This window comes from Erpetoichthys calabaricus, chromosome 2 (genome assembly GCF_900747795.2).
Source record: "Erpetoichthys calabaricus chromosome 2, fErpCal1.3, whole genome shotgun sequence".
NCBI lineage: Eukaryota > Metazoa > Chordata > Cladistia > Polypteriformes > Polypteridae > Erpetoichthys > Erpetoichthys calabaricus.
The window spans coordinates 128157392-128173454 of NC_041395.2; the positions used below are offsets into that span (position 1 = coordinate 128157392).

Sequence of the window (16063 nt, forward strand, 5' to 3'; positions counted from 1 at the left end):
CTCTCTCAGTCTCTCTGGCCACTTCAATTGCTCCACTTCTCTCACCCTTTTCAACTCTTCCAAAAAATTATTGTGATTTTTAACTTCTGCCAAGAACTGTAAATAACAGTGTTTTGTAATTTGTAATTCGTTGAGGATTGAGTTTCATAAACTGATGGGATCTATCTGCTGTCCACTTCAATTGTAAATTGTTTATTATGGATTGCAAATGATTTTGAATTTGCTTTACTAGAAATGAGCAAACTGCTGATTTCCTTGTAAGTCAGTAATCTGCACAAATGTCATCATTTCTGACATGCAAAAGTGTTGAGTTCATGGCGTATATTGTCAGTCAATTGTTTGAATTCTCTTCTTCTAACCTTGAACCTTAAAGCTACCCATCATAAGCAGATGATATATTAGAAGGTGATATGGGTTTTTCATTTTTTATTAAGAATGTGATATCTCAGGAAAATTCTCAATATGATTAAGAATAAAGTAATGATATTCAAAAGCTAAGGAAAATCTTTTATACTTCATCTTGTAAGCCACATAGCCTTGGGTTGAAATGATTTAATTTAATTTTTGAATTCATTTATACTTACAGATTAAATATCTAACCATGGGTTTTCTCTTTGCATCAGTTTGAGGACTAACGTCTAAATTTGTTAAGCTATGTAAATTTTACACACCCCTGGTAAGAAATATCTTTCTGTTCAATATATAAAAGCTTACAAACAGCAAAGATGGAAATCAAAAATACAAATAAGTTTATGTTATCTCTACTACTACTAATAACAATAATCATCATCAACATTTTCAAATGCCTTTAAAGCAATTACAAGATTATAGCAGTCAGCACTGAATGAAATGCAGTGGTAAATTTTGGATGGGGCCTGATGTAGGATATACAGTATCTACAGCAAACCACCTGCACAGATTTCTCCTGCAGTACCTTGCTGTTCCTCCACATATCTGACATGTTTCTGTTAGGTTAATTAATAACTCTAAAGTGGTCAAGCAGACAGACTGTTATCCGTTTCAGGGTTGGTTCCAGTGCTGTGCCTGATGCTATGAGGCACTCCATAAACTTAAATTGGATAAAGAAAGTGTAAGAATGTAATGTCATATTTAAACTGTGAAAATGTACAACATAATGATTTAGCAAAATATTTAAAAAAAAAATCTCTGCGGATGTCAGGGTAGCAGATTAGTGCTGCTACTGCTTCATGGATGCTGTGTCCTGATTTCCTCCCACGTTCGTAAAATGTGTAGTTTAGGTAAACTGATGACTCATCATGTAGGTTAGGTAAACTGTCAAAGTGTACTTGAGTGGGCCATTGGTGGACTGGTGCCCCATGCTGACTAGGTTCCTGCCTGATACTATGAGGCCCTTGCAAACTTACATTGAATTAAGAAGGTTTGAGAATGTTACATCACACTGCAGCAGTGAATACTTGTAACAGGATACATATACAATATATAGTTCATATCAAATACAAAAATAACAAATTTTGTTATTTTCTTAAAGTGAAATTTTTTAATCTCTATGTTTTTTGTTCTTGATATTGTATATAAAGAATGATCATAATAAAAAGTTTCCATTGCAGGGGATTAAGGAGACCAAGTTGCAGGTGACCTGCAGCATTAAGTTTGAATGTCACTAATATGAAGCTTGCAGCGTTTTGCTCAATTATTTAATTCATAAAAGCAGGCAAACTAACTTGTTATCACACTTGTGAAAAGTTTGCAATGTCTGAAAACAGTATGAATGTATGCAAAACTTGATTTTAACCATAACATTAAATAAAAATGCATGCAAAAGCTGATTTTAACCATGACATTAAATAAATAGGCTAATGGTCAAAGCCAGCAGTTGACTGACTGACTAATTTGAAATCCAGGATTTTTTCAGCTTACTATTAGTTTGAGTTAATAATAAATTTTGAAGTGTTTATCTCAAATTAAAAATATAATCAAGAAAGCTGGAAAATAGAGCTAAAAAATACTCTTACATACACAAACCCTTATCTGAAGTATATTTTGTGTCTTCATAATGGAAAATGATGTTCAGAATCAGATGCAATTATTTAATTCATATGAAGGAATCTAGTTCAATACATCAAACAAAAAGATGTGAACAATCATTTAAAATTAGAGCTTGACTCACAGAAATAAACATTAGAAAATAATGAAGATATATTTCATTATACTGTGCTTTACAAATGTAAATGTTGCACATTATTCTCATCTGTTGCATGGATGCATTATACAGTACAATTCTCTAAATATAAATAAGAAAATAAAAGTTATTAACATGTAGAATCTGAAAAATAAAACATTGCTTTCTCTTTAATTCTGCTAATTGGATTATATTATCCTTCTGTAATTTAATTTACAAAAACTTAAGACAGGGAAGAATGGCTGGCAGAAAATATCATCTAAGCCACACTGCTGGTCAAAAAGCAGATGTGATTTGGATGTACAGCTTACAGTGAACACAAATGATGTTGGAAGAGGTGTCACGGAACATAATATATACAGACAGATAGAAATCAGGAACAAGAACTGATGGGGTTTCTGTAAGTATGATGAGGCATAGCATGTAAAATCAGTACAAAAAAAGAACAGAAGACTGTACACATAGCTAAATAGGAAAGACACAGTCCACACACTTCATATATCCAGCTATAGGAATATAAATAGGAAATAAGAAAAACAATCAGGTTTGAATTCTGACATACTAATCTGAAATTCAGTGCTTTTCATTTGCTTTACAGCTTAATCTTTTTTTTCCCAAAGAATCTAGCTTGACATAGTGATGAGCTGATGGAAAAATTGAAGCAAAACCTTGAATTTAAAATGCTCTGGGACTACATTCTACCTACCAATCTGAGATAGTTGGTTCAGTATTTTTATTGAAGTATTTTTAGTGATAACACAATAATCAACAGGAGTGAAGACAAAATAAAAAACAAATTATTTTCATACAGTATACTCCCAATCATGCATGAATCATTGTTTTAATCCTACACACTACTTAAAGTGCCATATTCCACATTAATATAAAACCTGCTTTGAGTCAAATCTAAGTAATAGTACTGTGCCGTGTGTGACCCCAGTGATCCCATCAGTAGAATCTGAACTAATGAAAAGATTCAGTTGGCATTGGTAGCACTGCAAGTGGTTTCAAATTGTCATTCCAAAAGATTCTGGTTTCAACATCTAGCTATTATCGTTGCAATTGCCCCAGGATGACTCTGTAAAACAAAAGCTGAAGCAAGCCCTATAGTCATCCATGCCTGAGGAGCTATTATTAAAACTGTCAGGCTATCCCATACACTGATATGTGGATAAATCTAAACTAAGTAATGTCTAAGGCACTTCTTTAAAGTGCAGTACTTTATGAATCTAGCAGAAAATACCATAACAATCATTCCATAAACATCTGTCATTAAACACAGGCCAGATTGTCTACAGTTATAATTCAATCTGAAGCCAGTGAGAGTTTAAGTAGATGAAAAAATAATAGTAACAAACACTACTTTAGCCATTATTGTTACCACTCTCGCCACATATTGGCAGAAGAGATGCCAGCCCATTGCAGGGCAAACTCCTGAACAGACTCCGTCATAATCACATAACCAATACATCTTTAAGGATGTGGAAGCAAAGCAGAGTACCTGACAAATGCTTTCCAAGCATGGGATGATTTGCAAATTCCATAAAGATAACAACCAGCCCTGCACTTAAGCCCTGGTTTCATACAGCTGCAGGACAGCAGTGGTAAATAATAATAATATTAATAATCAGTAACGGCGTACTGCACAATAACGTTCAGTGAATACACTTGACTTGAGCATTTATAGTTTTCATACTCTTTCTCTGTACATTTAGCATTCATTTGCTCAATGTGCTTGCTGCTTCCTGAGCAGCTCTTCTTTTCTCCACCCTAGCAGCCCGCTTCTTCTCTTCTTTCGTCGGCATCTTTTCGCATTAAAACTGATTAAGTCAGTGTTTGTATTGCAATTACTTAGTATGTTTTCTTTAATTTTTCACTTAAGCTGGCACTTACGTCTTCAATCTGCCTCAAGAATGCTTTAAGATATGAAGGTATGATGGGTAAGGTAAGTGACGGCGAAGGTGGTAGGGATGAGAACAGCACCTGTATGCATGCGCCGCATGGCCACCCTGCTGGCTGCGGCTTGGAGTTGATTCTACAATAAAATAAAATAAAAATAAAAAGTAGAATAACCTTGGAGGTCAATCATCACCTGAAAGCAGTGTGATAGACGGCCGGGATCCCTGCCCCACCGGGATGCCTGGAGGAAGGAGGAACCTTGAGAGCGACACTTCTTTTCCCTGGGTACCCAGCTGGTCCTTGTTCCCTGGGGGACAGCACTTCCGGGACACCAGGAAGTGCTGACAGACCAGGGATGGTTTATGCCTGGAGTGCTTCCGGGTGCCCGGGCAGCACTTCCTCCACACTGGGGAGTGCTGCCAGAAGTCCGTCATCAGGCACCTGGAGCACATCCGGGACAGGATAAAAGGGGCCACCTCACTCCAATCAGGGAGCTGGAGTCAGGTGGAAGAAGGATGGAGCTTGCAAGACAGGAGTGGAGGCGGCCAGAAGATACAAGAACTGTGCGCTGTAAATAGTTTGAATATATTACTGTAAATAAATGTGTGTGTTGTAGACACTGCAATGTCGTGTCTGGGCTAGCTTTTACAGCGGATAGTAGACATCACGTAGTATATGTGTACCAAATTTCAGGTCAATAGGTCAAACGGTTTGTGAGCTACAGGTGATTTAAAATCCTGGACAGACAAATGAATAGCCACGGTAGCTTATTATATATAAAGATAACACCAAGATCCGGAGAGACAAGAATAAAGAAGGTAAAGGACTGGATTGCACCTGAAAGGGGTATAATGTATGGCTTCTGGTTCAAAACTCTGACCAGTTTTAAATCAGAGAATTGCTGTGCAGTTTAACAACATGCTATAAGGAGGACATATTTATGAGCAGAGGACAACCAACAGGACTTACTGTCTGCAGAAATACAAGGTGAACGGCACAGTATAAAGCAACCATTGTCTTATAAGCAGTTTGACAACATTGCTCAAGCTAAAAACGTGAAGCGAAAACAGTTTGCTTACAGTTGAACAAAAATATAACTGTCAAAATCCGAGAGGAACAATAGATCAGCTTCTGACTAATAAAGTCAACTTGAAAAATTGCAAGCACCAGAAAACCAATTTACTGTACATGTTACATAGGTAGACAACAAAAATGTCTCTGAGTCATTGCCAAAATTGGATTTTCAAACGTTTGGAAATAATCAGAATGAGCAATAATATCAAAAGCTTTGTCAGGAAGGTAATGGGTCAGTGGAAGCCAAATCTGACAGCTGGTGAAGAGAAAGACGGTCAGTCTCAACTCTACTATTTGGACGCGTAATCATCGTGTTTCCAATGTCAGTTATCTTAAGAAAGAAAGTACTAGGTTAGCAGACTTCAAAACCTCTGCAAGCCACCCTTTCTAATTCAAATGTAGGATCTGAAGATGTCTAAAAATTCATCATCTAAAACTGTCTGAAGGTATAGCAAAGATGTCACAATGGAGTTTAGCTCGAAATAATGTATAATATTACCTATGACTAGTGGAAAATTATTCAGCACAGAAGCAACAGAGATGCCCAGTGGTAACAAAATCTAATATTAAGTACAAGTACTTGGGCATCTTACAGGCAGTTAACATCAATCATCAGTAAAAAAGTATATTAAAAGTGTAAAGAAGATATTAAAATTCACAATATTTGTAATACCATCCAGACCCATTCCCATCATCAGATATACAGCCGGAATTATAAACTGGTCAGAGCTAGATATTTTAGACTGAAAGATCAGAAAGGTCATGATGAATTATAATATTCTGCATATTTTGACAGACAGCTTCCAGCTGAACATAAATACAATTTCAGATTGACTGTATCCTGCAGGAATTTGCTGAAATATTAAATGAACTTTTATTGACTTTGGCGTGTTTAATCCCTAATGATGCTGTCAAACTGCATTACTTCAATTGAGCTAAAAATGTTTTGCTACTGCTTTTTGTTTGTACTCAGCATCTGATGTTTCTTATTTCTGTGCCCCACAACAGTCAGCAAGCACTGCTAGATTCCAGTTGCCCTGATGACACTTTTTCATCGTTGCAATGTCCTGGTCAAGCCTTTCCCTGAGGTTGATCATTGAATGCACCAAGATTAGCAGTGAAAAAGTTCAAGTGTGAATACACTTCATTGGTTTTGTATGCTTGAAGTACGTTGACAATCGGTTGGACATTATTTGGGGCTCGGCAGTTGACAAGAATCTTGAATGCCTCCCATTCAGTTTCCTCTGGCACCAGAAGCAGATCTTCAAACCACCTGTTATTGATGATACATCTCATTTGTGGACCAAAAAAAAAGTTTTCCTTAATCTTGGCATCAGCTATTTATGGAAACATCTGTCTCAAATATTGAAATCCTTCACATTTCTTGTTTCATGTTTCATAAAATTTGTCATCAGTCCAAAATTAATATGAAGCAGAAGCAAAAAAAATACCTTTCTTAAATTGACCAGTGGTTTATGTACCACACTTTCTGCCCTGGAACCAAATGTTTATGGAATGACCAGTTCTTTTCAATGTATTTAAAACACTTTAGCACGGCTGTCCCATTCTCAAATGAAACAACAGTATTGGTATATCTGAGTCCCCTTTCTAGTAAAAGTACATAAGATGCACCTAATAATGCTCACTAAGCAAAACCTACTTTTTCCAGTGTAGAAAAGTGGCACAATAAACCATTCCATGTGCAATAAATAACGGGCCTAAAAGGAAAAGGTGCAGAGATCAAGAAGTGGTACATGTTGAAGAAAAAAAAACAGAGGGTCTCATAGGAATGAGCCCTTAGAAAAAAATGTAATTATGTCACAAAATGACCAAACATTTGACAATAGACACAAATCCCTCCTATGCAAAGTAGCCAAAGAAACAGTAGACCACCTAATCAGCTGCTGCAAGGAGACTGGGCAGACTGACCACAAAAAAAGATAGCAGCAATGATGCATTGGAACTTCTGCGTCCATCATTACTTACCTGCAGCTAACAACTTGTGGGACAAGAATGTAGGAAAAAAAAATGTTAAAAGCAAGAAAGTGAAAGTACTATAGTACCACACAGCACCCCAGACATCACAGTGGCTGAAAAGAAGCAGGTGTGGATTATACTGAAAATACTGAGAGATAGCCATGATGAAGAGAAGCAGTGGGAGAAAATCACAAAAATAAGACCTGCAGATCAAAATGTGGTGACTCTAGCGAAGGAGAGCAGTTGTTATAACAGTAGTAGTCAGTCCCCTCAGAGGAATTCTAAGGGATCTGGAGCACCAGCATGTTTGGGGTTGACATAATCACCAATCATGACTGACAGAATGTAATAATAATAATAATAATAATAATAATAATAATAATAATAATAATAACGTCTCAGTCAAAGAGGTAGAAAAACTAAGGAAAAAAGAAAGACTTTGAGACTGAGATTTCACAAATGTGGAACACAAACGCTCATATGATTCAAAGTACTTTAACTTCATGACTAGATCTCGAAAAATATCTTAACAAACTACCATGTAAAGTGAGGGCGGCACAAGTGCAAAAGATCGCCCTCCTTGGAACTGTCCATATACTTCAGAACGTCCTTTCCATCAGACAATAATACTTAAGAAACCCAGTGGATTCCTGGTAAAAGGCAACCAGCGCAAACTGAGAAATAAAAAAAGATAACAATAAGGATAATAATAGATTACCTCCAGCCTTTTTTCTTGATGATGTTTCCCAAAATAAACTCAGCTCTGAAAAACACAAGCATTGGAGTGCTTTAAATGATCATGGGGAGATAGGTTCCCTTATTGCATTTTCCAAAATGACATGAAGACACTTGTATTGATTGTATATTTCTTTAAATATAAGAAATAAATTAAATTGCCAAAATGTTGAAGTTCTTTGTATTTGATTGCATATTTTTATTTATTTGTTTTGTTACACATTGTTTACCTTTTCAGGAACTAGAACAACTGCTAAATGAGCTCATACTGTATATATTTTATATATTATATGCAAAAAACATTAATTAATTAAAATAATATTAAACACTCTAGTATTTTACACATATTTAAGATTGTATCACTGCTTAGAAGACATTTTTAAAATGCCTACATATGATGTACTATTACTACTGGCATAGCAGATGCCCCTGTAGCCCCTGAGAGGCAGGGGCAGCCCTCTCATCAGACCTCCACAAAGTTAGCCACAAAAAATATATTAATTTTTGAAAAAAGAAATATATTTTGCGCATTTTCAGACTAAAAAACCAGTGCGTCACATTTTGCATTACGCTACAGGCAAATGCACGAAAATCTTCACAACTTAGCAAGTAGACAAAAAAAAAGATCCATCATGATAAGAAAAAGAAAATAATGAAACTCTGCCTAAATCAAGCAACTGACACAACTGACCACTGCCAGAACTACTAGAGATAACATCTATACTTAAAGCATCAATAAAAGAGAGGATTGGCGAAATACTGCCCATGTTATAAACAGAGCAGATTACTGTACATCAGGCAAATCGACCATCGCGGTAAGTGTGAGAGAAGAGGCCTCTTCTACTTGTCCTCCTTGCCTGCCTCTTCCCATTGCAAATGATCACGAGCTTATTTATAACAATGTGCCGAGCAGCCTGACAGCCTCAGACCCAGGTAGAAATATGGATATGCAGTATTTTAATAAAAACAAGTAAATAATAAAAATTGGGTGTCAAAATGTTTCATTATTATATGATAATGCCATATCAGGTTTCCACTGAACTGCAACAAATTGGCCAGGCATAGCACAGGTTTAATTTAGACTTTAAATAGTTATTTGAATTGTTTCTGGCTTTAGCAGAGAGGCAAACAAGACTGAAATACAGGAGAACACCCATGCAACGTTTTTCTAGGGACCAATGACAAAAATGTTAAATGCAGGAAATTGTCAATTTTTTGATTAGCAAAAAAATCTTTTCTTTTGCTCTCGTAGTGGCTGTTTTGCCTCCAAAATGTCTACATCACTCTCACCATTCCTGTTTCCTGTCATTTGGACTGGCTTGTTTTCTATGTATGGAACACCAGCATGGATACATGTGCTCAAACCAATAGCTCTGATATTTTATTTCTTTGTACCCTTTCTTGTCATCTTCAGATGACAAATCCTAACCTGTCCTGCACTGAAATGATGTGAAGCAGAGCAGCAACCAGCATCTTTTAGTTTGCATCTCTCTGACAATATTGCTTCATTCATCTTGTGCATGCAAGGCACATTCAGAATAGACAGAATTAGATTGGTTGTTTAATTAATATATCTGAGCAGTCAAAAAAAAAAAAATCAGGATTGAGTTACTTTTAGCTACCACATGAACATAGCCTGACAGACTTGCTCTTCTTCAGACAAGAGCTTTTAAATGTTAACAACAGCGTCCAGAAACATTAAATATGTGAAAATGTTGAACATCAGAGTCTTAAATCAGGGTTCTATTATAAAAAGATTTTTTTCAAGGAGGGGTCCACACCTCCATTATTGCAGGGAAGCCCACATTCTGCATTATGCCACTGACTATTCAATGTCTCTTACTGCACCCCTCAAAAAAAAGATCAACTTCATCTTGCCTTATAAAATATTTCCACAAAAGTAAAAAGGGCATATTTGTAAATATTAAAAAAATAAACTGGGTAAAGCATTTATTAATATTTATTACTTGGCTAAAGCTAATTCTTTAATGATGTATTCCACATACTTGCCAGCAGCATAAACCTCTGCAGTATCAAAGAGATTTACTCCATTTTCATATGCTATTGTCATTAGCTGCTCAGCCACCTAAAAAAGAAAAGAAAACAAAACAGTGAATGCTAGAGAATGGCACATTCACACTCATTACTGTCCTCTTAAACAGGGCTGTGATTGGTGCTCCACAGAGTGTAAACACTTTATCCTTTCTGCTCGCAGTCTGCTGAAATCTACTATCTTAAGGTCACTGTAGCGCACTGTTGAGCTAAAGCCAAATGTATTCTACCATCTCTTCAGCAGAAATCACCACAAATCAGCACTAGTATGAGAGACTGTCCAGACTCTGTTATTAATTACCAGTTGCAGATCATATATTGATTCAGCATTCCATTATATTCCTCAATATACACTAAACTTTACTTAAAAGCATAGAATCAGTAGAATCCTAGCAAAGCTGATATTCACTAATCAAAAGATCAATTTATAAACTCTCTCTCTTTCTAATTCATTAACAGTTAGCCCCAGCAGATAAACAGCAGAAGGATGTGACAGCCTGTTGTGGAAATTCTGCATTGCTCGATGTAACATGTCAAGAGGAATTGCTAGCGATTTCCTCTTCAATCCTCTTTTTTACTTCAGCAATGGTTGCGTCACGTGTGTGTGGTACACTTGGTTTTTAAGATGTTCCCACAGAAAAAAATCACAAACAGTGAGATCTGGGGATCTCGGACAGCATGGAATGTCACCGTTGCGTGAAATGACACACCTTCCAAACAATCGTTGAATATCTGCCATCGATTGTAGAGCAGTATGCAAAGTGGCTCCAACTAGGGACTTCTTTTTTCAAGGCTGAACCCGTTTCTTCAAAATTACGCACCCATGTTGTAATTACATGAGCAGACACAACACGATCATGATGTCTTAACTGGTATACAGTAATCCCTCGCTATATTGCGCTTCGCCTTTCGCGGCTTCACTCTATCGTGGATTTTATATGTAAGCATATTTAAATATATATCGCGGATTTTTTGCTGGTTCGCGGATTTCTGTGGACAATGGGTCTTTTAATTTCTGGTACATGCTTCCTCAGTTGGTTTGCCCAGTTGATTTCATACAAGGGACGCTATTGGCAGATGGCTGAGAAGCTACCCAACTTACTTTTCTCTCTCTCTCTCTTGCGCTGACTTTCTCTGATCCTGACGGAGGGGGTGTAAGCAGGGGGGCTGTTCGCACACCTAGACGATACGGACGCTCATCTAAAAATGCTGAAAGATTATCTTCACGTTGCTACCTTCTGTGCAGCTGCTTCGTGAAGCGACATGCTGCACGGTGCTTCGCATACTTAAAAGCTCGAAGGGCACGTATTGATTTTTGACTGTTTGTTTTTCTCTGTCTCTCTCTATCTCTCTCTCTCTCTCTCTCTTTCTCTGCTCCTGACAGAGGGGGTGTGAGCTGCCGCCTTCAACAGCTTTGTGCCGCGGTGCTTTGCATACTTAAAAGCCAAACAGCCCTATTGATTTGTTTGCTTTCCTCTCTCTTTCTGACATTCTGTGCTCCTGACGCGCACTCCTTTGAAGAGGAAGATATGTTTGCATTCTTTTAATTGTGAGACGGAACTGTCATCTCTGTCTTGTCATGGAGCACAGTTTAAACTTTTGAAAAAGAGACAAATGTTTGTTTGCAGTGTTTGAATAACGTTCCTATCTCTCTACAACCTCCTGTGTTTCTGCACAAATCTGTGACCCAAGCATGACAATATAAAAATAACCATATAAACATATGGTTTCTACTTCGCGGATTTTCTTACTTCACGGGTGGCTCTGGAACGCAACCCCCGCGATGGAGGAGGGATTACTGTAGATGTCGAAATTCCCTTTGCGCAGCAGTCACATTATCACCATTCTTATAAAAGGCTTTCACAGCGAACGCTCGTAGGGCACCACTCCACTGCTCCATTATGACTAATGGCAAGGGGGCTCTAAATGAAGACACGTTGGTCCCAAACAACTGCCGAAGCCCCTGGGTTGCTAATACCTAGTTTCAAAATTTCCTATTTCCCTGCACCAGTCTTATTTCCAGAAATAAGACTATTTTACCTCACCTGCAAAAAACAGTATTAATCATCTTATATGTCATAGTGCTGGCCAGACCTTCAGTCATTTTTGAAAAGACATCCAGCCACAACACAATTCTTTAGCCCATCTTTTGACTGTGGCCAGTATAGGTGACTAAGCAAGAATGAATCTCTTAAGGCATACAGGATATTGACTCCTTGGAATGTTGTTCATGCTCTCTGCTTATGTCTACCCCAATTTCCCTTCTTTATCCCAAAGATATGAGTGTTAAATTAAATGGCTGTTGGAAAGGGCCTAAACAAGTGAGGGTATACAGTATGTGTGAGTCAGTGAACCCTGCAGTAATCAGTGTCTCATCTAAGGCTGATGTCTGCCGTGCACCTATAGCTGTCAGGGTAGTCTATTGAAAAAAGCAGGTTTCAGTAACGTGTACAGCCGAAAGCATTTTTCAAGCCAAATACTCTACAGGGCCATTCATAAACAGTAATTTGTCATCATGTGAAGATTATAACGCAAGGCTAAATACCTACACAGATGGCCATCCCAGTGTCAGCCGGAGTTCACACACAACTGGGAATATCACTGAAAAGAATGCTCACTTGTAGCCTGTAGCATCACTGGAATATGTTTTCAGCGAGCTGCTATTGACTTTGTGGGTGATTAAGCATGGAGTTCACTGAGGTTCTCAGCAATTTCACTTTTTCTCTGTATACAACAGGAACTGCTTATTTTGCTACAGCTGTTCAAACTAATTTGCAAATAAATAAATCAGAGAGCCATTTTAATAGGTTAAATGCTGCAATGTCCATATAAAAAAGCTCTTACCTGTGAAAACATTATATACAGGTATATTATATAGACACATAAACTGTATATAATTATGTAATATTGTATATTTTTATGTATATTCATTTCTGTATATAGCCATGTATGTCTTGTATATAAAACAGATGAGAATTAATTTCAGAATGAAAAATAAAAAGAAATGTAGGTTATTATTTGACAGTTCATTATACACGTCATGGAATAGTGAAGGAAGACACAGAGAGTGTGGTGGGGAAAGTGGAAGAAACTGAGCCAGAGAAAATGAAAAGTGTGGAAAAACAGAGTAGGTGTGAAAGGTGGATATCTGAGAAGGTGAAGGGTGACATTAAATTGTTCACTGAAGGAGGGATGTGAGAACCTGTTTTACTAAAGCTACCAAAATGTTGCTACAAATGTCTACAAAGTGGAGGGCATAATGATAGAGTGCCTTCTCTACATTACTGCAACTTGGGCTCATAACTGACAAAATACTGCTTTATTTACAAAGTGACACACAAGGCCTGTGAAGACATAAGATTTAACAGGGATGCAGAAATCCAACTGCAAACCAGCTCCCAACCCCCATTCCTGAGAAAAATGGATTAACTGCAGCCTTTACCATACCAGGGTCAGCCTGTACTTCATCTGCCAGCAAAGGTGTAAATTAGACAAAATGGAACCCAGAGGGACCTTCACTATAGACTTTTAACTGTTAACTGAACTCTGGCTTTGATGTGAAGGATAAAATAATGCACATATAAGCTGAAACCTGTCAATCCACTCTTTTTGGGGTTAGGAGCCACCCACTCTCTGCAGAGCAAAAAACGCACAAACTCAACATGGCCTGGAATCTACTCTTCATAGAGCCTGGGAGCTGAACATCCTGAACTAGGTCTAAAATCCACTCTGTTAAGCCAAGCTCTGTGCCAGTGAATGAGCCCTGTCTGAGAAGTCTGAAAAGCAGCCATTATTTCAAGCATGGAACTTCAGCCTTCACTCTTGTGCCAGAAAGGGTAACACTTTTCCCTATGATGTTGCAGAGGACGCCGCAAAGAGCATAACAATGATCTAAGGATGAGGCATCACATCACACCACAAACAAAGGACAAGAAGTGTCCTCCACTTGAAGCTGGAGCAACAAAAGCAACTGCTCCACACAGCATTGGACATCATCTTTAATAACATGGTATTGTAAAAATGTTTATTTGTGCCAAGAAAAATTAGAAGTAGCCAGTAAAGAGCCAACCTCTTTTGTGTTAAATGTTTGTCTGTCTTACGTTCTGTTTTCAATGGTGGTATACTGTATACGCAGTTTCATATTTCTATAATCCTTGACTTTGTCAATAAATTGTATTATTCAGTTTCTTAAAATGGGTATGCTTTATTTACCTTGATATTAGTCTAACGGCCAACAGAGAAAGATAAGGAACCTAAAGAGGGAGCCATACCAAATTATTTAATTAATTAATTATTGCATTGCCAAAAGCAAAACTGATTATTAATTACCTGATATATTATTTCATTAACATTTCATCTTTTTCACCAAACTTACATAAAGATGAGACGACACAGACAGGATGCAGGCACTTCAATTCCATTCTTGTTAACTCATTGTTCAGTCACTACCATTTCAAAACAATTAAAGAGGCAAAAAGCAAAACAATCAAGTAATTTGCAATGATGTAGCAAAATGAGGAAAGATAATCAATGGCTTTCTTCTCACATATTTGCTCCTGCTGGCTTTTCAATGCCATCACCATTTATATTGTATCACAAGTCTCATTATGGGAGTGCAGCCAGAATGACGTGTGTGTGTTTTTTATCTTTATTTTTTGTGGGAACTACAGGAGGGATAGGGAAATCCAACAAACAAGGTGAATGTCTAGCAATGTTAAATCCCCCACAGCTGCCTTGAGTACTGGGGTATTGATAAGGGATGCTCTGCTGATGGGTGTGTATGAGATTGCCAATAAGTCCTTAGTAGCTGGCATAACAAGATGGCCAATCAAGAACTGTAGCCCTATAAATGAATACCCCACAGCTACAGTATGTGGGTAGTTTGGAGGTGGGAAATGGTGGTGGATACACTTTAGAAAAGATCAGACAACCTATGAGCATTTTCAGGTTCTTTAAATAGAAAACAGAGTAGAAATGCACATCACTAGAGATGATTACAGCATGCTAGCCATAAAGTGTTATACAGCCACATTGACCCTGAGATGCCTTACAGAGAAGAGAAGTGAAGATTAGATGACTGCTTTCTACCAGGGGTTTTTATTATTTGAGTGGATAGAAGTAAAAGGATGAAAAAAAAGATGATATGTGTAGAAAGCTGGTTAATGTGGCTTCCAGTTAAAACTTTATGTTGCTAGCAGCTTCAAACTGAAGCAAAAAAAGAAGGTAGTGGATAAGAAAAAAAAATCATACTGTAGGAGGATGCGCCCAGTGCTGGTCACATTCTCACAGAGAACTCTTTGCAACTATTAGAAATTAATACTACAAAAGGGAGCAATATGGTTACAGAAAACTGTGTTTTTTACAAAATGGATGAAATGCCATTGATGAGTAAGACAAAAAATAATCTAAATGTTCATCAATGCATTTTCATATTCACTTAATAACATAACAGGATTGCTTGGACCACAGTCTATCCGGTCAGCACTGGGCAAATGACAGATAACAAATGAGGACATTTAAAAAAACTGAGGTTATGATTTACTGAATCTGATATGGGTAACCTGTTTATGGAGGATAGGAGGACGTTTTCTAGGACTTCTAAGGCACCAGCCAGAAAGAAGTACAATGGAGAGTGGAAATGCCTTCCACCAACCTCACCATCACTTTCAGCATCATGATTTGTCACCAATGACGGTTACCCAGTTCCATGGCCATCAAGCAAGAACTAAAGATATGCTCTGAGAATCCTATTCTTAGGCAGAGAGGACATGACAGTATGTCACTCTTACCCCAACAAAAGAAGGTGGATGGAGTAGGCAGGACGTTGCAAACTGACTGAATCAGGGTCCTGATACAAAGTGACTCAGTTTCTCATAGCTCTGACCAAGAGATCATCGATTCAATTGTTTACTCCCATCTAGTCTATGTGCCCTGCTTTACATTCCCACCATCCTGCTCTTTCACATTTGCTTCATGCCTTATTGTAGTGAGCCCTTGACATGCTGCTAACTCCTGCCTGTCCAATCGTTCTTGATACCACCAGCAAACTGTGAAACAGTCATTATTTGGCCTGGTTTATTGGAACCTGTGCCCAGCGCTTCATCCCAGTCCTCACCCTTATGCTGGCCAAAGAATCTTTCATGTCTGAAGAGTCTCTGTGTTGCA

The 16063-nt window shown here is 37.7% G+C and overlaps 1 protein-coding gene across 1 annotated transcript in view; it reads right to left on the reverse strand.

Moving 5' to 3' along the window:
* kcnab1a (potassium voltage-gated channel subfamily A regulatory beta subunit 1a) overlaps window positions 1–16063 on the reverse strand; it is a 356546-nt gene that overhangs the window by 144862 nt on the left and 195621 nt on the right. The window contains exons 4-5 of the mRNA XM_028794498.2: window positions 9853–9932; window positions 7830–7874 (exon numbers count right to left, since the gene is read on the reverse strand). Of these exons, the coding sequence (XP_028650331.1) occupies window positions 7830–7874; window positions 9853–9932 (125 nt within the window). The remainder of the gene's footprint in view (window positions 1–7829; window positions 7875–9852; window positions 9933–16063) is intronic.